This window comes from Gossypium raimondii, chromosome 4 (assembly GCF_025698545.1).
Source record: "Gossypium raimondii isolate GPD5lz chromosome 4, ASM2569854v1, whole genome shotgun sequence".
Taxonomy (NCBI): Eukaryota; Viridiplantae; Streptophyta; class Magnoliopsida; order Malvales; family Malvaceae; genus Gossypium; species Gossypium raimondii.
The window spans coordinates 40,444,817-40,472,394 of NC_068568.1; the positions used below are offsets into that span (position 1 = coordinate 40,444,817).

The 27,578-nt window shown below is 34.0% G+C and overlaps 1 protein-coding gene and 1 long non-coding RNA gene across 3 annotated transcripts; both read right to left on the reverse strand.

Annotated features, from left to right (window-relative positions):
* Nucleotides 1-10: 10 nt before the first annotated feature.
* LOC105779718 (ABC transporter B family member 20) lies at nucleotides 11-8,324 on the reverse strand. Of its 2 annotated transcripts, XM_012603611.2 has the most exons (11): nucleotides 7,744-8,324; nucleotides 6,256-6,310; nucleotides 5,978-6,153; nucleotides 5,658-5,858; nucleotides 4,579-4,838; nucleotides 4,191-4,501; nucleotides 3,848-4,068; nucleotides 3,433-3,773; nucleotides 2,505-3,292; nucleotides 2,173-2,414; nucleotides 11-1,943 (listed from the first exon to the last, which is right to left on the reverse strand). In XM_012603611.2, the coding sequence occupies exons 1-11, from the start codon at nucleotides 8,140-8,142 to the stop codon at nucleotides 714-716; spliced, it is 4,224 nt and encodes a 1,407-aa protein (XP_012459065.1). In that variant the 5' UTR covers nucleotides 8,143-8,324; the 3' UTR covers nucleotides 11-713. The 2 variants fall into 2 exon arrangements, with proteins under 2 accessions (XP_012459065.1, XP_052485574.1); XM_052629614.1 differs by lacking the exon at nucleotides 6,256-6,310 and having other exon boundaries at nucleotides 7,744-7,859.
* An 11,800-nt stretch (nucleotides 8,325-20,124) lies between these two features.
* On the reverse strand, nucleotides 20,125-21,238 carry LOC105781062 (uncharacterized). The gene is made up of 4 exons (XR_001129475.2): nucleotides 21,007-21,238; nucleotides 20,826-20,912; nucleotides 20,655-20,727; nucleotides 20,125-20,537 (listed from the first exon to the last, which is right to left on the reverse strand). It is a non-coding gene; the product is annotated as an uncharacterized LOC105781062 (long non-coding RNA).
* Nucleotides 21,239-27,578: the final 6,340 nt, after the last annotated feature.

A 27,578-nucleotide genomic window follows, 5' to 3' on the forward strand; every position in this document is an offset into this window, starting at 1 on the left:
GAGTGTGAAATATAGAAAAAGAGGTTCAACTGAACATTTATTTACAGAGATTACAGCAATTTTTACCTCCTAAGCTTTCTTTAAGTAATCAAAAGTTGAAAATTTTACAACTAAAGTACATACAGCATTCAAGCTTTGGAGGGATCAGAGTTGCAAATTTTCATAGAAACGAGGGGGAAAACCTGAAAATCCCACAAACACACCTAAATGCATATCAACCTTTCTTTCTGAACAATAAACAAAATTTAATATACCTTGGAGGCAAAACACAGCCTTAATCTAATGCCTGCTTTCCCCTGTAAAGAATATGTGGATCTATCCCTCAAAAGCTACCCGAATTCCGAAACCCCTAATTCTGAATTGTCATACTCGTGAATGGTGAGTAACTATGTATTGACAAGTACCAGACAGAAAAGTGGGGGAAGTGAACCACACTCTACCTTCAAACAATGTAACTACAGCTACCGATCTACCTACCCACTGGAGTAAACATTGTTATGATGCTTCAACAATCCGGACATGCTCTTGGTTCACCCACTCGTAGAGAACATCTTTACAAGCTGCATCATCCCCGTTTTCCCTTCTGATTTGGGATTTTTTCAACCGAGAGAAGTGAAGCTCACAGATCGGTCATAGTTCCAGCAATTCAAATGAGTGAAATGAGTAATATACAGAAGAACTGATGCAAGTCACAATCAATTGCAAAGTCAAACCTAAACCAACCGATGCTGACGCAAACCTTTCCCGAAATGAGGTTGCGTTAAACGAACATACAAGCCATTTTTTGCTAACAAAGAATCATGTGTCCCTTCCTCAACAATTCGACCACCGTTAAGTACTACAATGTTGTCAACATGCTTCATCATTGCAGCTCTATGGGCTATCAAAATGGTTGTTTTGTTTCCCATTATCAATGTGTCAAGTGCCTCCTGCACCACTCGGCTTGACTCAGATTCGATGGACGAGCTAGCTTCATCCAATAATAAGATGGGAGCATTCTTCAGCACCACTCGAGCAATAGCAATTCTTTGTTTCTGTCCTGGAGTCAAATCCACACCCCTCATACCCACATGTGTATCGTAACCATGAGGCAAGCTGCTGATAAAATGGTGAGCATTAGCTATTCTTGCAGCCTCTTTCATCTCGGATTCGCTAGCATTGTGCCTTGCATATATAATGTTTTCCCGGATTGTAGTCGAGAAAATAATTGGCTCCTGTTGAACAAGACCTAAGTGGTTCCTCAACCACCTCAAATTGTAGAGCTTCAAATCCCGTCCATCAAGTAGAATCTGACCTGCAACTGGATCATAAAACCTCTCTATTAGAGATATTATGGTACTCTTCCCAGATCTTGAAACTCCAACAATGGCTACAGTTTGTCCCCCATTAACTTTAAGACTGAAATTGCTCAATACCAACATTTCCGGACGAGTGGGATAGCAGAAATCAACATTTTTCAGCTCAATGCTTCCATAGACGTTCGGTGGCTTCAATGCTGAGTTTTCATCTGGCTCAATTTTAGGGACTCGGTCAATAATTTCAAACACTGAAGCGAGAGATTTCCGCCTTTTAAGTATGTATGGTGCCAATCCAAATGGCTCCACCAGTGCAAAAGTTGCAAAAGAGAAAACCATGTACTCCTTAAGCGCTGTAGGCAGATCTATATAGCTTCTTTTAACAGAGAGTGCGGTGTACCAAAGGAGCAGAGCATTGCAGGCAAAAAGAAGAAACTGTGAAAAGCCAAATGCAAACCCTATTGCCATTCCATGAAAGAAACTCTGTTTCAATATTTTCTTCAACTGTAGCCTGTAGAGGTCCATTACCTTATTACCAGCACAAAATGCTACAACAGTGTAAATGTTCCTCACTGCATCCTCGAGGACCAATGATGCCTTCCTATGCATCTCCTGGATTCCCTTTGAAAATCCAGCGAGCCATAATTTCTGCAACATTTAAGTAGGCAACGATTAAGAAATTTGGATAAGGACAATCTTCCCTCCAAATTCAATAAGAAATGAAAAGGCAAAAGTATAGAGGAGAAAAAGAAGAAAAGACAATACATGGAACAGGAAAATTTAAGAAGCACAAAAATCCAGAAGCTCCCATGTTTTTTCGATAATGAAGTAAATAATAAATATATATGTATATATGTGTGGATACATATATGCAAACCTGTGCAAAAGCAGAGACAGCTAAGACTGGAAGGGTTGCAAATGCCACAAGTGCCAACCGCCAATGTAGCAACATCCCAATTAGTATAGCAACAATAACAGCAGCACTATCCTGTATAAATATTGAAAGCCGATTGCTAAAAGCAGCCCTTACAAATGTAGCATCATTTGCCAATCGCATGGACAAGTTATCAGGGCTATTCTCTTCGTTATCAAACCATCCAATTTCGTTCCGCAGCATTGCTGTCACATGACAGACAAAACAAGCTAAACAAGATGCATAAAATTCAGCATTCAAAAAAATTTGGAGTATTAATTTCTAGATTCAGATACCTGAGAACATCATTCTGCGCACCCGTTCAGTCATTTTCTCCCCCATAATGCCAAAGTAGAAGTGTTGCAAGAAGTTGGCAACAACAGTCACTATACCCATACAGGCAATTATCAAACACCACCTGTCTACTTCATCTTGTAAATGATGATGTTCCTGACGCCTATAATATGCCGTTACTATCAGTGCAATAGCATATGCAAGAAGTGGATTGAAAGAGCCAAAGATTGCTGCACCAATGCTTCCCAAGACAGCATAGAGCCACTCCGCAAAACTAAGCTGTGCCAACCTCCAAAATGACGGAGCTTCCCCATGATGCACATCCTTTGCTTCCTTAACTTCCATTGGGATATCATCAGAGTAACTGAGAGGCCGACTAAAAGTCTGAGAATGCGAACGTTCATTCTTAGGATCAGATGTCAGAAGGGGTGATACAGGAGATTCTGGGTCCGAATCATTTGATTTCTGCTGCTGGGCAGACTGAACATCAAGTTTAGGCAACTCTGGAAGTCTCCTTTCAAAACTATCCTGCCTCCTAATTGATGGTTCCTTATCACCAGCATCCACTGATAAGCCATTTTCCAGCATCTTCTCTGGTGGTGGACTATGAGCTTTAGGTGATTCTTGTGAGTTAAAAGCACCATCTTGGGGCCGAAATATACCATGAACTCTTTGGAGAGAAGGTGATTTGACAAACTTTGGAGATGAAGATTCTTGGAAGCTGTGAACTGATGAAGAATCCTTTTCAATTTGGAATGTTGACGTCTCCTTGTAATTCCTAACTGGCATCCTGAAAGAAAATAGAAAATAAACCGTTGTAGAAATAAAAGAGCATCCTTTTTCAATCAAAGAAAAACCACTAACAAGTAATTAGAATTCCAAACATATGATTTAAGCCTTCTTAGTAAAAGCACCTATAGACTTAATTACCTCCTTGGAAGTTTTGCAGCCTCCTCACATCTGAGGAGCTCAGCATACAACCCATCAAGGGCTAGTAACTCATCATGTGTACCCATTTCAACCAGCTGACCGTCCTCCATCACAGCTATATAATCAACATTTCTTATGAGACAAAGCTGCCGAGCTATTATTATAGTTGAACGTCCCAACATGAGGAGATCTAGAGCTTCCTGAACAGTTCTTTCAGCTTCAAAATCAAGTCCACCAGTAACTTCATCAAGCAGAAGGACTGTTGGGTTCAAAAGCACCGCTCTAGCAATAGAAAGTTTGATTTTCTGTTCTTCCGTTAATGCTAAGCCAGCCCTCCCCACCTTAAATTCATAGAAAATGGTTTCAACAAAATGTGCCGCAAATGAGAAATAATCAAGACGGTAAGATGTTTCACCTGTGTCTCGTACCCTCTCTCAAGTGAACTAATGAATGTATGTGCCCTTGCTATTTTTGCAGCTTCTTCAATCTGATCAAATGTAGCATCTCGCCCATAAGCAATATTATCTTTTATGCTCAAACTAAGCAAGGCAGGTTCCTGAGTAACGAGTCCTATTTGGCTTCTCAGCCATTCCAGCTTTAGGTTTTTAATATTCTCACCATCTAGAAGAACTTCCCCTGCATGATGAAAAATAATCATTTAAGAATCATGAAGGTTGACTGACCACCCAGCAATGATTTCAAAACTTTAAATAACATGCCACTGCAATGTGAAATATAAAATCATATGGCCATCATACCTAAGGTAGGATCATAAAACCGTTCCATGAGTGGGATAATACTGCTTTTCCCAGAGCCATTTCTACCAACAAGTGCCACAGCCTTTTTAGCAGGTACAGTGAGATAAAAGCCACTCAGTATAGGAATTTCAGGTCGAGATAGATAACTAAAATACACATTCCTAAATTCAATATTTCCTTGAATGGAAGCTAGGATGTTTCCCTCCTGGTTCAAACCAGAGGATGAACGGCTAATCATCTCAAAAAGTCTAAAAGCAGCAATTCGACCTTGGTCAAAGGAATAGAAATTTGTTGCAGCTTGGTTCAGCCCACTGTACAGCAAAGAAAGGATCGGTAAGTCATAGAGATTAAATGAAGCAGGAAAAAAGAGGAAGAAATAGATGCTTACAGGCCACTTAAAATTACAGCAAAAAGAGCTGCTATGATTTCACCACCATGAGCTTTGTGATTTGTGACAAGGAACCTTCCAACCCAAAGTTGTAAGGCACAAGAACATATCGCAAGCCCATATGTAAATCCAAGCCCAAGCCCTTGCACAAGACTAATCAATATACCATATCTCAAAGTGGCTTGTAATGAGGTTGCATATGAATATTTGGCTAAAGTTTCATTTGTAAATGCATACAAGGTCCTGACATAAGAGACTGCCTGCAAATAACAAGAACTCTATGTATATTAGCATCACTTCCACACTGTGATTCTATGTAGAAAGTGAAGTTCAAGTAAGAAGCCGAAAAACAGTGTCACCATTTCAAGAAATTCGACAAAACACAAAAAGGCATCATATTTTAATCAAGTTCCATCTACATTTTGATTCACCTTCTTTACTCCAGAAAGCAGAAGGCGGGTTCAAATGAAATTTAGATAAAATTGTTTTAGCTACTATAGAAACTGCAAATGAGCTTTTGCAGGTTAAAAGCAGAGGCCCAAAATTTGGATCTTTGGACAAGAACCTCTACAGAAAAGCTAATTGACAGGTTCGATAGAAACTCCAAATAAACAAAAGATGATGTGTATATACACATATATGTATATATAAAATTTTTTAGCCCCAATAAAAGTATTCAGTTAATTCAATTTGACAACAATTGTCAAAAGCAAGCAGCAATTTTCCCACAATGCCGTCTGGCCAAACACTCAAAAAAAATAAGCATCTAAAGCTCCCTATAAATATTATATCAAGTAAGCATTGGTAAGTAACTTTGCCGTCATTTCTGTTTTGAATACAACTAACTAGCAAAGCTTAGTTTAGTACTCCACTCCTGAAGTGATCACACATTTCCAAAGAACATAACCATAGGTCCCTTGTATTAGCAGCCAATTCAAACAATAACAGCATTTTTAGACCAACATATATCATTTGGACAAGTCATTCCAAACAAATATTAAGCAAGTAGCCAAATTTTCATTCACTAGAGATCGATATTAACAAAAATAAGTCAGGAGGGGGGAGAGAGAGAGAGAAACCTGTTCAGCAATGCTAGCTGCCTCAGCATAAGCATCTTGAATATTCTCAGCAAGCCTGTGAAGAAATATATTGGATATGCCTCCAGCAGCAACAATGAACGGACCAGTAGCCAGAGTTATGAGCGCAATTTGCCAACAATTGACAAAACCAATAATTAGACCACCGAAAAATGTAGCCATGTTATGAATGTAATTCCCAACCTGTATCATTAAAGGAATACTAGGATTAGAGCAGACATTTATAACAAAATCCAACCCAAGATTAAGTTAAATTACAAAAGGGAAGAACCACAGGTGAAGCAACATGTGGCTGAACATACTTTTTCACTAAGAGCAGACTGGATGAGCAGCACATCACTCAATACTTGACTCACTATGTCTCCATTATTCCCATAAGTATCAAAAAAGCTCATATCTTGGTTCAATAATACTTGAACATATCTTGACCTAATAACAGCAGTCTGTCGCTCTCCCGTCAGAATCCAGCATGAAACCTCTATTTCACAGAACAAAGTCAGCAAAAAATAGCAGAAAAGTTGCACCAATCAGAAGAAAACAAAAATGAAGCACTAACTGATTTGGATATGAACCAACCTACCTATCCAGCCAGCAGCGAAAACACCCGCAGCAATATAAACAATAGTTAAAGAAAGCTGCAGAACAAGAATGAACTAGTTGGTGACACATGCAATTACAAAACAGCAGGCCCTCAAGGAAACTAAAAATTATAGTTGATTATAGCAAGCAAAAAGCAGATAAACTAAACAGAAATTCAAGAGTCAAAACACGATTTTTCTTTTGTCCATGTGATTTGCACTTATATTAATAATTAATATCTTTAAGAATAAAAACAACCTAGAGTTAACCTAGTAGAAAGCAAGTTTCTAAATCTTCATAGTAACGATTAAAAACAAATATTGTTCACAAACAAGCAGAGAATACTTATATATACTCAATTTACATGCATGAATAAGAAGACATCTACATGAGAGAGAGAGAGCAAGTGAGTGCCTAATTAACTTGAAGCACCAGCAGAATCTAACTAGTACTGCAACCAAAATCCGGTGGTTTGATTTGAAATTAACTAACTCATTGCATTAACAACTCCTTTCTTTATGTAGTTCACTATCCATCCAATCCCCGTCCCTTCCTTTTACCTTTCCACAAATGTACAAGTCTCAACTGGTCTAAAATAAATCACATCCTTCACTTTGGAATAATATGCTAATATTCCATAGTGGTGTCTAGCATTTCCAATGTGAAAGAAAGACCCTGCCCCAACCTAGAGGGAAGAAAATGAAGTTAAAACATCCACCCATAATATCAAAACAGCAATGCCCGATGGTAAGAATCCCATACAAGAAATAACCATTAATCTCAAATAACAAAGTTTACCAATATAACATGCTCTTTTACATCAGAAATGTTTCCAGACAATTAACTTCAAAGCTAACTCTCAGCCACCATCCCCTCAAGCTTGATGTGAAATACTGACCTCAATTAGGTGTCAAGTAGTAAACAACAAGCCATCAATATCCTAACACTACCATTCTGTAACTAAATAAACCAAGTCGAATATGTAAAACTAATAAAACAACTCACTTCATTGTATTTGCCACCTAAATAGAAACAAGTAATACTCAAACTTTCGCCTTTAATATTGAATCATAAACATTACGCCCCACCCCCACCCAAAAAACAAAACAAAGTTTCTGCCATTTGCAAACCCCAGAAACCTAAAAACCAGAACTTCAGGTACCTTGCCATTTCCAAACCACGTTCTCAAGAATCAAACAAATATATAAGAAACAAACAAACAAACAAAAAAGCAAAGGAATTGCTTAAATTCAGAATCAAAGGTTCCATCTCCCCTAATTTTCGAAGCTTTCTAAAACTAAAACATAATAGTTAACTAAATTCCCAAAAGTTTGGAAAAAAGAAACCATAAAATCCAAACATTTTGTTACACAAAAGTCATCAGTACTTCACTCTAATTATCAAAATTATTAACTAAAGAACTAGCCTAAACCTTTAAAATCCCTTCCCAAAAAGGGTAAGGTTTTTACTTACTAAAAAACACACTAACCTCTTTGAACCTCTCAAACTGCTCATCCATTCTGTCTTGCCCCTGTTCTGGTGGCCCAAGTCCAAGAACCTGAATGATCTTCGCAAAACAATGTAAGTAAACAACAAGTGCAGTCCCATGAGCTGCAGCAGCAAGGGATCCAACGATCATGAGAACCCAATCAAGCCTGTCAGCACAGGCAAACAATCCAGAGAAGGGCACAGCGGCAGGGGGCGGTTCGATCTCTTCTTCCTCTTCCATCTCTTCATCCGCCTCCACCTGTGCCGCTTCACCAGAAGCTTCCGCTGTTGTATCCAAGTACGGAGACGGAGATTCCGGCGGCTCCGAAACCTCCGAGACTGGTGTCAAAGGTTGTATGTGGGGTGGTGACCACCCAAAAAAACCTCTTGATACCATCATCTTTAACGAAAACCCAAACCCTAACCCTAACTATCCTTTTCTTCTCTAAATTTAGCAGAAATTTCAAGCGGATCTGCTAAATTAAGAGAGTGGTTTTTAAAAAAATCAGATATTTTCCTCGTTGGGTAAAAGTTGGGGGGAGGGGTTTTATTTAATTTGGTTTTTTAAGTTAAAATGACGACCAGGTCAATAAAGGCAGATGAGAAACAAGAAAAATGGAGACAGCCATAATGAAAAGGAAAATAACATATTATATTAATTTATTTATTTTATTTAAAATTCTATAAATACGAAAATAATATAATTATTATTTTTATACAATACTTAAAACTATCCTTAAGACCCAATTAACTATTATTAAATTATTTTTAAATTTACAATATAAATAAGAACATCAATCATAAATATATATAAATAATAAAATCTAACCACACATAATTAAATTAAAAGTCTAATTATAAAAATATTCAAATCTAAATTTTAAATATTAAAATAATTATACATAATAAAACTCAACAACAGAGGATTTTATTATTAAATTCATTTTACCTTTTGGTTCTTGATGATTCTATATATTTTCAACGGTCAAGTGCCGGCAAGAATTTTTATAAAATTATATTCCATCATATAATATATATTAGGTTAATCCAACCAATCAACATAATTTACGTAATTTTTCCTTAAATAATCACATTTCTATTTTTTAATTTATTGTATTATTGTTTTCCTTTCTTTTATGTATTATTACTTTTTAATTTATGTTTTCCTTTTTATATTTTATTTTAAAAATATTTTTATTGTTCATTTTCAGTTTATTTTATACAAATAAACAAAAAAGGGAAATCATAGTTCGTGTATTTAATTTAATTTTAATTAATTAATTAATTATTAAAATATATTAATTTACATTACTTTGTAAATATATTTTTTCTCTTTTCTTTAAAATCTTGTAAAATAAATTATTCATGAACTTTTAATACTCGTTTTATTTATTTCATAATTAAATTGGTTCAAATAAAATTTATATTAACTAGAGTGTCATTTTATAAACTAAAAATTAAGTGCTTAAAAATTAAATATGTTTATTAATTCATTCAAAAATTAAATAAGCGAAAATTAATATTTTCGATGCTTTACTTGTTAAGCGTGTTTGATAATCCCTAATAAAAAACAAATGCTAAAATCATAAAAGAAAATTATATTTAATAGTTTCTTAAAAAACAAGTGGGACATTTGTGTTTTTATTTAATTTTATAGTTTCTTAAAAGATAATTTTAATAATTAAATGTAATGTTTTTACATTTTAAATTTAATCCTAATTTTTAATTATATTTTAAATTTAAAATAAAATGTTATCTTTTTTACTTATTTTTTATAAAAAATAAAAATACTTCGAGTGTGGGCTCGAACCTATTGAATCAAAACACATAACTAGAAAAAGTTTTCTTTTTGGGGTGAAAATAAAAATTCTCTCTTCTTTAATACAAACTAGAGGTGTTCATGGGCAGGCCCATAAAAAATTTTTGGCCCGCGTACTAGGCTCGGGCCCGGCCCGGCCCTGCCCGAAATATGGGCCTGAAATTTTGTCCAAGTCCGGCCCAGGAAAAAATTCTTAGGCCCGAGCCCAGCCCGGCCCGGCCCGTTTTTTATAAAATAAACACCAATTTTAAAAAAAATTAAAATATTTTTAAAATATTTTAAAATATAAAAAAATATATTTTTTATTATATATTCGGGCCGGCCCGGGCCCGCCCGAGGCCCAACCCGTTTTTTAAACGGGCCTCATTTTTTTGCCCAAACCCATATTTCGGGCCTATATTTTTACCCAAACCCTCCCATATTTCGGGCGGGCCGTTGGGCCGGGCCGCCCGGCCCATGAACACCTCTAATACAAACCGATAAAATTGTTATTCTGAAAAATATGTTTATAAGTTGAGAATAAATTCTCTCTATTTTTCAGCAGAGTAGCAATCTCTTAAAAGTTGTGTTAATAACTCTACCAGTGTCATCTATTTATAGAAAGAGAAGGTAGAACCCTTATAGAATTGTAGAGGTTTATTTTAAATAGAAAAACAACATCCTACTTAAAGTAGAAGAGAGATGAACAACTCACTCTTATATTTCTACTAGGGTTGCTGCCCCTTTCATCTTATATGAGAGGTTTTGGGTCTCTCTCACATCGCCTTCAATTATAAGTGTTTTCTAGGTCTTTTTAACCTAGTACTCTGTAATATGATCCAACTAGATTCAATTTTTTTATTTCTCAAAATAAACTTTAATATCTACATATTAAATAATTTTCTCACCCCAATTTTACTCAATTAAATTTTTGATAAAATTTTGATGATTTTACCCTTAGTAAAATTTCGAGAAAATTCATTCAATATGTCACAACTCGACATGTTCACTATGGAATGATTTATTTTCATTTTCGAGCTTCAAAATAGTCCAAAAACATAAACTCATTCTTCCATCATTTTTTAAGTAATTCTATACAATATTGCAAATTTCCAATTCCATTTTTGGAAACTTACTTTCATTTTCAAATGATTCCATTTCTCCATTTCGGGGAAAACCATAATCATTCATGAATGTTTCCCATTTCTCCTTTTTTATTCATTTCATTCATTTTTATTCAAACATGCAATTCATTTCTGATTTCAACAAGCTAGCAGAGGAACTGATTAGACATATAAAGTTAAAGCTCAAATCATTTATAATTAAGTTTCGGTTTTTTGCCTATTAATTATAAACTCATTTAGTCATGAAGTCATTCCACTATAGTATCGTAACTGAGCTCTCCCAACGACATACCATTACGAAAGCAACTACTTAGTGTCCGTTTAATGACCTTTTATCATTAGTGTGTTACTCTCATAGGATATCATTGATCTCTTTGGGATAATATTCATTCTCCCAAGATGATCCTATTTTATCTAATGGTAACATTTACATATTCTTTCATGAAAAGTCAATTACTATTAATTAGTGATCAAGTCATCCATCACAAAGACGGACGACCCGTGGCCACATTTACTTTTCATCAACCATGTAATGCCCATGAGAGGATATTATTTACTCATGTTTTAGGCTATGAATTCCACTGTTGTGAATGACGTTACATACTACAGAAGTCGTACACCCAGTGCACCAGCTTTCGATCCCTTATCTATTTGAACCCAGACTTTTACTTACATTAAAGTGTACGAGTCACGCATACATAGTCCGCCATCCACTCAGGATTTAGGTATGCCACACTATGAACATTACAATTGAATAAACCCATAAACAGATTCAAGATCTATTCTATTTGGGTCTTACCTAATGTATTGTTAGTCCAGTCAGTCACATCTATATCTCTATCTTCTAGGAGTCATCTACTACGATGCTCAAGACAAGGCATCTCCCAAATTGGACTTGATAGACGAAATATTAGTCTTTCAGTCGGTTTGCTTATTTCCGATTAAACTAAGGACATATTTAGGTTCGTCTACTAATACAAGTTATATTTTCATATTACAATCTGACCGCGTAATACCACTTACTATTAGTTAAACATTAGACAACCAATGAGCAACATTTGCTTCTATTTTGCTTTGTGTGCAAAAACTATTTGAGGACAATAATACAAAGTATATTAATCGAAATCAATAAATTTATTTTATTAACCTATTTGTTCTAATAGCACCACATGGATGGTCAACGCTGATCAACAGTGATCAACAGTCGGTCAATAGTTAGTTAAATTCAAAGGTATTTTAATTTAAATTTAATATTTTTATTTAAAATAAACTTAATTACCACGTGGCACATTTGTGATTGGTTTGATGTGCCATGTGGCACATTATGATTGGTACCATGTGACAACTGGGTTTTTTAACACCGTTACAAAAAAAAAAAGATGCTAAATTGAGTAACATAATGATAGTTTAGGTACCAATCTAAAAAAAAAAGTTTAAATACCAAAATAGAAAAATATGTATAATTCGAAAGCGAAATTCAACATTAAGCATAAAATAAAAGAGATAAAAGGTGCGGATAATTTTACATATACTTATCATATTTAAAAGTTATTATATGTATATAAATTTATTTTGATACAATATATTTATATAAATTTGAAATGCAAATAAGTCTGTTTGATTGTTAGTAAAATATTTTCCGTAAAATGATTTCTGGAAAATGTTTTACTTTTCGTAAAATGATTTATTGGAAAATATTTTCTAGTGTTTGATTGAATCATGTAAAATATTTTTTTTGCTTGATGATTTTTGAAAATATTTTTTGGAAAAGTTGTTTTTACATATATTAATATATATTAATAAATTTTATATTTTAAATTATTTTTACATTTATTGCAATGATTTATTTATAATAATACTCAATTATTAAGCTACAATATTAATCGTTATAAATTGAAAAAAACTAATATCAAATAAATTATTTGTAATTGTGTTAAAAAACAAGTATTGAATAATTAAAAAACAAGTTCTTGGAAAATCGATAAATGTAAGCGTTTTCTAGGAAGTGAAGGAAGGAATGAAGGAGGCGATAGAGAGGAGAGCACGGAAAATGTCTTACGGAAATTGAAAGGGTAAGACATTTTCCCTAAAATATAACCCATTTTTCCTTGTTTTGGAGTTCATTTTCCAAATGGAAAATATTTTCCGCCAATCAAACGCTGGAAAAGTTGGAAATGATTTTCCGGAAAATCAATTCCGTCAATCAAACAGACCCTAATTTGTATAAATTTGACTTTAGATATTTGTACATACTTATGCCATATTTATATTATTGATTAAATTACACTAGTAGTCCTCTAATTATTAATAAATTTTTTTGGCCACTCAATTATGAAAATTATAAAATGGTCACTTAACTATTAGTAAATTTCTTTTTTGGTCACCCAATTATAAAAAGTTACAAAATGGTCATTCAACTATTCAATTTTATCTTTTTTGGTCACCAATGGCTAATGGATGTAGCTTTTAAAATTGGCATAATAGCAACTTTAACCCTCAATATTAATATATTGCGTCAATTTAGTCTCGATTCTAAAAAAATCCAACCCTCAACATTTACACATCGTGTAAGTTGGTCTTTTTTGAAGTTTTGCTTTTCTTTGTGTAATTTGGTCTTGATTTTAAAAAACAAGTTTATCAGCTAAATTTGATTGAAAATATACAATAAATGGAAACATAAAAAAAATCCAAGATAATAATTTTTATCTTTTCTTATTCTTTTAAATTTAACCCCCAACGTCATAAATTAAGAAAAGCAAATCTGCAAAAAAAAAAAAAAGGATCAGATTACACAATGTGTAAATGTTAAGGGTTAATTTGTTAGAATCAAGATTAAGTTGATATAATTTATAAATGTTGATGGTTAAAGTTGCTATTATGTTGATTCTAAAACCTACCATCGTTAGCCAGCTGGTGAAAAAAGAGAGAGATAAAATTGAATAGTTGAGTGTCCATTTTGTCACTTTTCATAGGTAAGTGACAAAAAAAAAATTAATAATTAGATGACTACTAATATAGTTTACCCTATATTATTTTATGGTATTGTATTTTAATTAATGTTATCGTTATTGATAATATATAATTATATGATTTACAAAGTGCATTTCATGCCTCGTAGACAGACAGAAGGAGAGGGAAAACGAAGCTGGTTTCCAAGCGTTGAAAAACAAAGAGTGGTAAGGAACTAAGGATAGATTGGGAGACAAACAAAATCTAAAGAAACATGGGCTTAGATAAAATGGTTCAACTAATTCCTACAACTTTTCTTCCTTCACTTTGAATCTATTTTTAAATTAGATTATGTTACTTCAATAATATTATCTTGTGTTTAGTTCAGCGGTAGAAAAACCTTGAAAATATCGGTTAAAGAATTTAGAGATAATAAATTATTAGTTTTTTTTTTTAAGATAATAGATTATTATTATAAAGTATTTGATACTATAGTCTTGAAATCGGATCGATTAATTGGTTGCATTGAAAATTAATGATTCAATAAATTCAACCGATATAAAAGTTTTGGAAGAAGATTGAATCGACACAAATTTGGTAGAACCAAGTACAAATAATAATTTCTAAAACATTGTCTGATCATGAGACATGTTTAACAAATTGATATATATCAATTTTTCTAAATGTAACACTTGGTAACTTTTTTTTTTTGAAATTAGAAAAATTAAGTAAAGCTCTTGTAAAATTATTCATTCTCTTATTTAAAAATAAATTATGGGAGTGATTAAATATTATCAATTGATTTAGTTTATTGCTAACTTATATACTAAAATGTGCGTAAGATATAATACTCCTATCAAACGTAACATAAATTTATTCTATTAACAAAATAATGAGAACTCAAACCAGTAATTAGTAATTAATTTTACCAAATCAACCCTAAAACTTAATTAAACACTAAAAGTCAACATTTATAACTTTTGTTAGATGTAGGTACCATATTGGATAAAAATTATATAGATACCATATTAAAAAATGTCAAAAGTTTATGTTTTTCTTTGTCAAAAGTTTCTCTTTTTGTTACATTCATAACGATATGTACTGCTTGCTCTTTTGATAGTGATTCTCACCATGGAAAAGGATTTAGAAGGTCTCAATATAGATGATGGGGAGGAGGAGGAGGCTGTGGTTCCACTACTCATTGATACGGCTTTACAAAAGGCAACGTATGAATACTGTTTGGTGGGATGTTTTCTGACATCGAGTGTGGTTCATTTTTCTGCAATGAAAACCAGAATGGCAAATCTGTGGCATCCTCTGAGGTAGGGGTGAGCAAAACTCGATTCGACTCGAAAAAATTGAAAAAAAATCGAATTTCGAGTTAAACGAATCGAGTTATTCGAGTTAATCAAGTTATTCGAATCAACTCGAATTTTTTTTTCAAATTTCAAGTTCGAATCGAGTTGAGTTTTCAAATTCGAATAACTCGAATAATTCGAATATCAAACTATAATATTTTACATTTTTGCCCCAAATTCCCAAACCTTTTTACTTTTCTCTCAAAACTTTTACTCCTTCCCACTTTCCCTCCAAAACTTTTACTCCCCTCCCTTCCAACCCCCCAATCTACCCAAAATCCATTTCCGACCAAAATTTTGCTCTCCCATTTACTTTTTCTCAAAATTTTACTCCCAAAAACCCTCAAAACCTTTTATTTTCCTCCAAAATTTTTACTCTCTCTCCCTTTTCCCCTAAAACTTTTATTCCCTTCCCATCCCACCTCTCATCTACCCCAAATCCTCCCCCCTCCAATTTTTTTTAATATTTTCCCTCTAAAATTTTACTCCCCCCTATTTACTTTCTCTCAAACTTTTATTCCTCAAAATTTTTTATTTTCCCCCTAAACTTTTACTTCTCACCCTTTACTCTCAAATAAAAAATCAAAATTATCCTAAAAAAATCACTAAATCTACTATTTATATTATTAAATTAAAATTTACATTTTATATTATTTATATTATTGAATTGTTTAGTCATATTGAATATTTATATTAAAATCAATTATTAATTATGCCATAAATATTCGTGTTAAAATTTTATATTTGTATTAATTTCACATTTTATTTTTAAAATAACTTTTATTAAAAAATCATATTTTTACATTTAATATATTTTTAATTCCAAAATACATAGTGATAAAGAATATGAAGATAATTGAAACAACTAAGCAATCAAAGAAGCTAACCAGTATATAAAAAATTAATAAATAAATTATAAGGTGATTAAAGTTAATAAAAAATTTGATTAATGTGGACAAATTTTATTACGATGGGTGACAGTGGTTACAAGGACCCAAAATTATTTTTTAAAATTTAACTCGAATAAATATATTCGATTCGATTCGATTCGAATTCCATCTCACTCGACTCGATTCGAGAAAACTTCAAATAAAGTTAGGATGATAAAGTGAGATTCGAAAACTCGATTAACTCGAAAATTTTCGATTCGATTGATCGAATGCTCACCCCTACTCTGAGGGGTGTTCAAATTACAGATCTTGGGGGAATATGATATTTGTTCAAGTTTTTCCATGAAGTAGATGTAGATCGAGTGGTGAATGGATGTCCTTGGACTTTCAATAATCATCTTTGATTATTCATAGGCAGAAAGATGATGATGATCCAAAGTTGGTGCCATTAGTTTTTTTGGCTTTTTGGATCCAAATTCATGATTTACCCCCAGTTTTTTTACGTAAGCCGTTGCAAAGCAGCTAGGCAATTTTGTGGGTAGATTTATGGAATTCGACTCGAAGTAACTGAATAGGGGGCTCATGAGTTATCTGAGAGTTCGTATAGAGATAGACATCAGAAAATCATTAAAAAGAAAGAAGAAAATTATGCTTCACTCCTTGAAATTCACTTATGCAAATTTTTGGTACGAAAAACTTAAATTGTTTTGTTTTTTATGTGGATGTTTAGGTCATAGTGATAAGTTCTGCCTTGCCAGATTAAATTTCAAAGATGAAATCATGGAGTTTGGGTAGAGTATTTCTTTAAAAGCAGTAATAGGAAGGGGCCATTACTGCAAGAATTGTTTGGCTGCGAGAGGAAGGGGATGATGCACCTAAGGAAACAAATTAGTTAAAATATGAGTCAGGGAGTAATTAGTGGGAGGAATGGAGGATTGGATTTGGAAATCATATCAACCTGATTCTAGGGTTTAATTTGGAAGGATGTCATAATATTGATTTGGCTAATCAGATTGGTTCCTTTAGTGCAATGGGTTGAATCCATATAGACCATGATGTTGAAGATGATCCAATAGTGCCTGTTAATAGGAAGAAAAAGCTCATAATTGAAATGATAGTTCCTAATGTTTCTATTTCTACTTATTCATTTGAAGCTTTAGTTGAGCAAAATAATGCTTACCACAATCAGATATCGGCGGCTGCCAAGGGGTAAGCCGGCTGAACGCAATGAAACTTTTATCATGGAATGTACGCGAATTGGGGAGTTTGCAGGTTGTTCAAAGGCTTCGATTTATGTTGAAGTCTATTAATCCTCAAACTGTCTTCTTAATGGAGACAAAGTTAGATGGGATGTGAATGGAGAAAGTGTGTAGAAGGTGTGGTCTCACAAATAGGATAAACGTCCATGCGAAAGGTTTTAGAAGAGGTCTTAGTATTGCATGGAATGGAAATGCACTGGTCAGCATTTAGAGTTTCTCTAAAAATCATATTGATGTTGATATTCAAGAGGAAGTTGGAAGTTAGAAATGGAAGTTTACGAGTTTTTATGGAGCCTCAATCGTTAGATATAAAGAAGACAGTTGGAGTGAACTTCGACGCCTTGGGGAAAATTGTGAAGTCCCTTGGTTGGTTTGTGGTGATTTTGACGAGATTCTGTGTGCTCATGAGAAGGTAGAAGGAATACCAAGGGAAGAAAGGTGCATGGAGAACTTTCGAAATGTGCTTGAGGATTGCCAGTTATTGGATGGAGGTTTCTCGGGTTCTTAGTACACTTGGGAGACAGGTAATTTACCAGAAACAAATATTAGAGAACGGTTGGATAGGGGAGTGATGAATATAGATTGGTTAAACTTATTCGCTAATTATTTTATTGATCATTTACCTCACTCTTTTTTGGACCATTTTCCATTGTTAATCCAAACGAACCAAAGAGAAAATGAAGGAATATGTAAAAAATTCAGATTTGAAGCATGGTCTTTTCTGGAAGATTCATGTGAGGTGATTATTCGAAAGGTGTGGGGGTCTGAATCAGGTGATGTCTTATCTAAATTGGTTTATCTTAAAGTAGCCTTATAGGAATGGGAGAGGAATATAACAAGGAAATGGGACGAGGAGGTTAAAAATCTAAACAACAGGTTGGGATTACTTTTGGAAGCTGAGAGAGGTGATGCAATGCTTGTGGAAATTATTGGCATTAAAATGCAGTTGAATTGGGAGGTGAACAAACAAGAATTATACAGGGAATAGAGGGCCCAAGAAAATTGGTTGAAAATAGGGGACAAGAACACGACGTTTTTTCATAGATTTGTATCTCAAAGGCGACATGTTAATCAAATTAGAGGCTTGGAGAATGAAATGGGCGTGATCCAGCATGAAGAAGAAGAGATGGAAACAATTGCTCGCAATTATTTTATCGATCTTTTCTCTTCAAGAGGAGTGGAAAATATAGATCATATCCTTTTTGGAGTGGAGAGGAAAATCACTGAAGAAATGAATCAGATGTTAACGACGCCTTAGTAGAGGAAGAGATTTTTGTTGCTGTTAAAAGCATGGGACCAACGAAGGCAGCGGGTACTGATGGTTTCCCTATGATTTTTTTATCAACAATTTTAGCATATTATTGGACGAAATGTAAGTGAGTTCTATCTAAGTATTCTGAACAAAGGTATGTCTTTAGAACCTTGTAATGCTACTAATATTGTTCTTCTTCAGAAAACTGCTTAGCCAACGAATTTATCAAATTTTAGGCCTATAAGTCTATGATTAGTCCTTTATAAGATAATTTCAAAAACGGTAGCAAATCGCTTCCAAAAAGTTCTAGATTGCTTTATAGATGAGGCTCAAAGTGCCTTTGTCCCAGGCAGATTGATAACTGATAATGTATTACTTGCTTATGAGGTTCTACATACGTTCAAGAAAAAAAGAATAGGGAAGAGGTTTTTTACGTTAAAATTGGATATGAGTAAAGCGTACGATCGTGTTGAATGAGATTTTTTTACGTCAAATGTTATTAAAGATGGGGTTTGCTAGTTCGTGGGCAGTCTTTATTATGCATTGCATTGGTTCAGTCTTATATTTGATTGTGGTGAATGGGTGTGATGGTGAGAAATTTAAGCCAACAAGAGAACTAAGGCAAGAGGATCCTTTGAGTCCCTATCTTTTTTTGGTGCGCATTGAAGGGTTATCGTCTTTAATGTGCTTAGCCGAGAGGGAAGGAATGGTGAAGGGGGTTAGAGTAAGTTGAAGGGCCTCCCTGATTTCCCATTCAATCTTTGTGGATGATAGCATATTGTTTGGGGAGGCTTCAAATCAAGGGGCACAAGCATTAAAGAATATTCCATAGGAGTATAAAGAGGTTTCAAGTTAGTGTGTTAATTTGCAAAGTCTATGATCTTTTTATAGCACAAATACAACTGATTAGATCAAGAGCTCAGTTATGCAATTGTTGAATGTTAGAAATTCTTCAAATCCAAAAACATATTTGGATCTCCCTAATATGGTCCGACAAGGGGAAAAATTGGCGTTTCAAGGTTTAGAAGATCGTATGAGACAAAAAATTGCCAGTTGGAGCACTAAATTTCTATTGCAATGAGGTAAATTTTTTTTCATAAAATCAGTTCTCCAGGCTATCCCAACTTATTCCATGGCTTGTTTTTTATTGCCAAAATCGTTATGTTTTGAAATGGAGAAAATTTGCGCATCCTTTTGGTGGCAGAAAAATCATGGAAAGAGGGGGATTCATTGGTATGCTTGGAGACAGCTTTGTGAGCTTAAGGATGATGGTGGATTGAGCTTTTGTGGTTTGGATAAATCTAATCTTTCATTACTTGCTAAACAGGGTTAGCGATTGATTAATTATCCTAATTCATTAATTATGTGTACCTTGAAAGCGAAATATTATCCGAATTCAAACTTTGAGAATGCAAGGCTAGGAAATATACCTTCGTATACCTGGAAGAGCATTTGGGCTGCGAAGGGAGTGCTTCAGGAAGGGTTTGGCTGGAGAGTAGGGAGTGGGATCAGAATTCCAGTTCGTGATACAGCGTGGGTTACAAGAGTTGAAAATTACAGAATCTAAAATAGCGAACGATATTGGGATAATCTTTTGGTAGTGGACTTGATTGATAATATTAGCAGAGAATGGAAAGTGGACTCAATAAGGAACACCTTCAGTGACATTGATGCTAGAAGGATCCTAAATATCCCAGTGTCCAAATTCCAGCATAAAGACTACCAAGTGTGGCGAGGGAAGCATCTGGAGAATTCACAGTCCAAAGCGCATACAAAGCTCTATTACAGCAGAGTAAAGAGGTTACACATGTATACAATAAGGCAGAAATAGGGGATTTTTACAAAAAAAAAAGAAAAAGTGAGGCTTAAAATTACCCTCTAACTGAAAATTACAATATGGCGAATCTCAAAAAGTTATCTTTCTACCCTATGTAATCTACATTATAGAATAGTTACTAATTCTAGTCTCTGTCCGAGATGTGCAGGTGGAGTTGAAACCAGTATCCATGCGCTGCGTGAGTGCCCTGAGACAAAAGATATATGGAATCATTTAGGCTGGTCCTGACCAGAAAGGGTGTCAAGTATAGAGATATTGGAGTGGATTACCTGGTTCTTTGAGCATAACACCAATAACTAGTGTAGAATGTTCGTATCTGCTCTATGGTCTATTTGGACAGAACGGAATAAGTAGATTCATGAGGGTCAGAAAAGATCTGGGAGCACTATTGCAGCTTCAATAAGAAATTATGTTCGAGAACTAGATGGGGTACAGATTCCCTTACCTGTTCAGCGTGTGGAGTCGGAGAGTTGGCAACCATCGAAGCCCCCGTTCGTAAAAATCAATTTTGACGCAGCCTATAGAAAGCATGAGGAAAAATCATGTTCTGGGATAGTAATTCGAAACTCTAAGGGACTTGTACTATGCTAAAAAATGGTCACTAATGAGAACGTACCTTCAGTCTTTGCGGTAGAAGCGATTGCATGCATTCAAAGTATCCAGGTGGGACTAATGGATACGGAGGTTGAAGGAGATGCACTCTCTGTCATAAAAAAGCTGTTAAACGAGAGGGATGATAAATCCGAAATAGGGGCCTTAATCAGAGATGGAAAATGTTTGGGTAAGCAGTTTTGTACCTGTATATTCAAATATTGCCCTAGAACGGTGAACGAAGTCGCTCACTTGCTGGCTGCCGAGGGATTGAAAACAGGAGAACAGTGGTGCCTAAGAGATGGGGTTCCTGAGTTTGCTAGAGAAGCGTTGGAGAGGGATAGGAGAGGTCTGAGTTGTGAGGGGTCTCTAGTGACTGAGTAGCTTTGGGGGAGAGGAAGAGAATGATGAAGAGTGTCTTTAATGTTTTGTTTTTAGTTTTTCGGCTGAAACAAAAATGTTTCTAGAGCACCCTATAGCTGGAGTGGGCTCGTTGTTGGGCCTTCTTTTGTTTTTTCTTGTCTGCAACTTTGTTGTTTTATTTTAGACTGTTTGATCTTGAATACAAATCCAGCTTCTATTTAAAAAATAATATAACAATTAAATAATATTTTTTGAAGTTATAATTCTACTAATTTATGAAAATCTTATTTTGTATTTTTTATTCTTAACTTAAAAATAATATAATAATTAACTAATATTTTTTCTATAATTCTTCTGCATAATGCTTAATTTTTATATATTATAATTTAATTTATCTAGTATTTTTTGATGATATTTGTTTCTCTTATTCATATATTAGTGATTTATGTCATATATTAAACCAAGTAAATTGGCAAGTGGTATTGATATGACCATGAAAGTTAAATTTTCAAGGGTTTTTGGTATAATGAGTTATTTTTCTTCTAATTTTATAAAAAAATATTATTTTAGTCATTTATTTAATTTTTTTGTCTTTTTAACTCTTAAGCTTGCGTTGTTTGTCAAATCACCCCAAAATAGATGAAAAAGTTAATGTTTATTAACTTTGCTGACATACGTGGCAATCCACGTGTATGTCATGTTAGCAATTAATTAAATTTTAAAATTTTAAAACATCAAAAAACTATTTTAAATAATTATAATTTATTAAATTTATAAAAAAATATATTTTTAATATTTTTAATTTTAAAAAATTAATTAATTGCTAACGTGGCAATCCATGTGTATGCCACATCAACAAAGTTAACATTTCCATTTATTGTAGAGCGATTTGACAAATAATGTAAGTTCAAGGGCCAAAAAAATTATTATGCATTTTTTTCACCGTGGGTACTCTTTAAGGAGGTAAATGAGTAGCCATGAAATGTGCTTCATTCCACCATATAATTAAAAGATAAAATACACTTCACAAACTTTAGAAGGGTTAAATGTTTTAAAAGATAATGAATCCTAACGATAATGAAACTCTAATGTAACGAGAGAGGATACGAGTGAATTTTACATTAAGTTAAAAGAAAAAATTGAACATAAATTTGAATAGTAATATATAGGGTATATTTTCATTGAATCCTTGGCACACTTTTAATTTTTAATTCAAATTCATTTACTTAAAGAATATATAGTTTCTCTTTTGGTGAATTTTTTAATTTAAATTTTACAAATAAAATTAGATGTACAGCACATGTTTATATATACATATATCTATATTAAGATCCTAAAATATACGTACTACCCTTTTTAACTCTAATTATAGTTACAAAGCAAAGATTTATACAAGTTGTGTCACCATGTCATTACATTCTCATCGCTTAAAACAGCTACATAATGAGGTAGTAAATTACCCCTTTTCTGAAATCAAATACCCCAAGCTTAACACTATACCACGACTTCCTATAAAGAACTTGACAAAAGTTAAACAATGCTTTCCACCATGATTAAATGAATACTTTTGATGTCATAACCATTGTAAGCCAAGTACTCCAAAAACAAATTATCTCCCACCAATGTAACATCTTTATACCCGATTCGATCCTCTGAACTCGATATAAAAATATTACATTTGGTGTCAAAAGCAATCTTGACTAAACACCGAGTCACTTGAGCAATTAACGGTAAAATTTTAACTTATACAACTTGATATTATCATTACGGATGTTCGGGTACATTACCAATTAACCGATTACGTTTGAAAATGTAATAAATATGGTTTCACTTAAAACAGAGGGCAAGTATCAGTACTAAATCATAAGGTATCAGTACCTAAAACAAGGTATTTATACCCCTAACAAGTATCGATACTAAAATTGACCTCTGAAATTCAAATATTTTGAAATCAATGTTCAAGTATCGATATCTTTACCTCAAGTATTGATACTGGGCCTTAGGTACCGATACCAAGATGTGGTATCGGTACCAAATTGACATTCTATTTTCGAAAATCTTGAAATCAAGCTCCAGGTATCGATACCTAATCCTTAGGTATCGATACCTTGAGTTAATTCAGTCAAAAATACCTTGAAAATTTGCTAAAACCCCCTGCAAAGTTATCAAGTCAGTCCAACAACTTAAAATCATTTTAAAACAATCCAAAACATTCCAACATGATCCAATTTATCCATAATTCATAACATATTCATTTTCATAAGCATCAAACTGGTGGAATTAGACTTTAAACATACTATAATTTTATATAAATTCAACTTAAGCAAAGTTCACACAAATTGGTCAAACTGCTAATTAATCCTCTATCCTTACATCTTTACACTTTGACCCTTAATCATGACATCTACAAAATATCTAATTCATTCTTTTACCATTTTATCCCTACACTTTCTTAGTAATACCTTATATGAATCATGACCTATTTAGTATAAATTGCACCTTTAAACCTTCTTCTTTATTCACCAATTCCATGCCACCATATTTAAACTTTTAATTTCACACTTTTTGCCCTACTTCATTTCATTTTCCTACAAATTAGTCAATACTTTGAGTTAACTTTTCTTGATTCAAAACACTCCAAACCCTCTTTCGATTCCAACTAGATTCCACACTATCACATAGATATTCCTAATAAATTTATTTCCAAAAAAATTTCTCTAATATTGTCGACCTAATATGCTACTGTACCACCTACGGTACCTTGAGGATATTACAAGCAATACACAACTATATGGCTGCCAAAAATTACCTTTAACCACTGTACCAATACCCATTCGCCAATTTGCACCACCCAGCCGGTGGTTCAATCCATCTAGGAACCATTATATCAGAATTAAAATTTATCAATGGCAGCTTAGTAGCAACTGTCGAATCAGTAAGGAAAATCACTACAATAATGCCTAACAAAGCTAAAATTTGGGATGACTTTAGCATGATAATATTGATTGCGAATGTACCATATTCGTCAACCCAATATTATAGATTATGACTCGACATGATGTAGGTTGCATCCTAAGGGTATAAACTACAACTTGTGAAGCTGAATACCATGACTAAAAATATTATAGCAAGTAGGCAACAAATTATTAAATAACTTCTAATCAAATATAAGGATTTTAGTTGGTAACCGAAATCGCCACAATAATCTAAAAATTTTTGCATCCAAATCATAAGACTACCGAAAATTCTTGATCTTATTTTTGAACTTCCTAGCAAGTTCAACTGGATAAGTAGATTTTATTTAAAAGATTTAATTTGGTTCACGAATCCAAAAACAATTATCTGATTTGAACTAACAATGCAACTGAAACCATATCAACCAAATGCAAACCTTGCTCATCCACTACGAACTAGATGAGTTCCTCATTCCAAGATCATCGTATCCAAGTAAGAAGGGGCGGAGCCAGGGGCTGGCAAGGGCCCTGTCCCAATAAAATGCAAAATTTCTAATTTAGGTCCCTTTATAATTTATAAAATTTTACATTAGTAATGGTAAAATTGCACTTTGGCCCCCCAAAAAATGATAAAAAATTTAAATTAGTAATGGCACACAAGACCTAGACAAACGAGCATGTTGAGGCTAGTGTGAATACTAAAGCTACTTTTTCAAAATTTTTATGACACACACGGTCTGAGTGGATTCACATGGCCTAGCGACACAACCGTGGGAGAAGTGAATGACAATAGCACATAGCTTAAGTGATGACACACTGCTTGGACACACGGGCGTGTTCTTGGCCGTGTGAACACTGGAGAAAGGTTTTAAACATTTCTAATAGGCCACACGAGCACATTGAGTTACACGGGCGACTCACACGACTATGTGGCCCAACATGGTCCTCACACACGCCCGTGCCATTCTTTTTAACTTGAATTTTTTCTTTTCACTTCCTCTCCCTTTCTCCTCACTCACGTCGCCGTTCGCCTATTGTCTCCCTTCCTTTTTTCCCCGTCCTTCAACCCCTCTCGTCGCCCTTTCCTCGACGTCCTCTAACCCCTCATCCGTCCCTCTCGTCGTCAACCTCCTCACAAATCGTCGACCATCGTTTTTTCCCTTCAAGACCTCATGCTCGCTAGCGTCATCCTAGCCTATTGTCGATTGTCCTTACCCCATCATTTTTAGCCACCAAAACCCTTAATCATCCCCTCCTTTTCCTTCCGCCATGCCCAACCACCTCCTTCGCCCTTTCCCACTTACAATCAACCCCTTCTCTCCCCTTTTTCCTCACACCACCATCCTTATTGGAGTTCCGTCGTTTCTCACCAATTGTCCCTCTATTTTTTCCCTAGCACCATCGACGATTGTTTCCCTTTCCCTGCCATCTGTCCATCCCCTACCACCATTTGTTATCAACTTTTTTCTTTTTAGTTATTTTATTTATTATTTTTATATTTCCTTTATTATTATTATTATTATTATTATTATTATTACTTAAGTACTAGGATTAAATGTTAGTTCTGCTAGTTTTGGCTTATTTAGTGAGTTGATTCTCATTGGGAGATGGATTGAACTTGGGTCATGTGTGTCATGTATCGAAGTGCTTATCTGCGATATTGCTTTATCTTGGCGCTGGTCTTAGGTAACTCACATATGTAGTGATTGGTGGTGAAAATTCTGTTTTTCTTCATGCTAAATCTCTACGTGACAAATTTGATATGTGTTGGGTTAAATTATTTCGACACAGTTTATCTAGAATTTTTTTATTCATTTTTGCTGATGTATTTTTTTTCCAGGTACATAATGCCGAATACACGAGGCAAGAGTAAAGTACCTGCTTAATCCAAGAAATGAAAGGTTATTGAGACCTCATCTTTTTCCTTGCAGATCGCAACCACTCGCCACCGATACCTCATATTCGACCATCCACCCTATGAAGAGAGGTACCAACACCTGAAGGACAGATCATTGAGGTTTGGGTTGATGTATCGATTGGGAAGCCTTTCAAACTGTGGGTTTATCTGTATGGGTTCATACTCTATTGGAAGCGACTCCATAGGAATGGTTCTTCATGATCGTAGAGCCGACGTATGCTGAGCTTACTCTAGAGTTTTTATCCACATTTTCCCTATATACCATGCTAACGACAGGGGATGAACCACGAGCAACTGGAAACACAAAAATATAGACTTTTTCAGCACCTTTTGAGCCCTAATTCATGCAGTTTCGAAGTAAATTTTGTCGAAATTCATACTTTAATTATAAAATAATTAATTTACACTTAAATTATTAACATATTGAATTTTAATTATTTTTATAATAAATTTTCACAAATTTAGTTTATTTTCGACAGTTTCGCACAAAAGGTGAAAATTGGCTCGGCAAACATCTCGAAAGGCTTGAATCGTTGGGGAATTTTTGCATTGAGTGAACCAAGGGAAAGATTAAATATTTTCCAGCCAAGGACGATCCAAATAATTATTATTATGTGCACTTTATATTTAATTTTTATCCAAAGTTAATTGGGTTAAAAAATTAATATAAAGCCTGAATGAGGAAGTGGTCCAATTGTGCTAATAAAAGAATACTGATCCAACAAGAGAAATGGCAGCCCAAAATCGTCCAACAAGCTGACCCAATCAACTGAATTTTGGTTATTTTTATGCTTGCAAAAAACCCTCAAATTTTCCTTGAAATCACATTCAAACCCCTTCCACTTATTATGCTTTTGAAGATTTGTCTTAAGCTAAATTTAGCAAAGTTTGAAAGATTCAAACTTTGCTACATGTGTGGTCGGCCAAGAGGAGTGTGTGGCTGCTAATTATTTGCTATTTTTAGCGGCCACTCCCACCTATAAATACCCTCTTCACCTATTCATTCAACACATCTCTCATTCCACACATCTCTCTCTCTTTTACTCACTTTCTCCCTTCCAAAACCTCTCTTTGTTTCTCATTTTTCCCTTCTACTTTCCATTATCGATTTATCTATTGGAAAAGAGCCTTCAACCACCTTCGGTAGCAGCATTCAAGTGCTTATAGAAGCCGTGGAACAACAGAACGAGCGGAGAAGGAGAGGAGCAAACTAATCTGGCTTCGGAGAAACACTAGATTTGATTCTAGTTTCCTATCCTTTAATTTTCCTTGTTTATGTTATGAACATGTCTATGAATATTTTTTATGTTGTTATTCTAAATTTAATTAACATGACTTAAATTTAATTCATGTTAGGTTGATTGCATTTCGTCTACTTAAGTTATTAAAATCATGTTTGTGTTGTTATAGGTCTTGGTAAATTGTTTGATTAAGTAAAACCATGATTATGTTATACTTGCATTATAATTGTAAGGTACCTAATGAATTAATTATTAATCGTACTAAAATTATAATTAATTGACACAATACTTAATCAATGTAT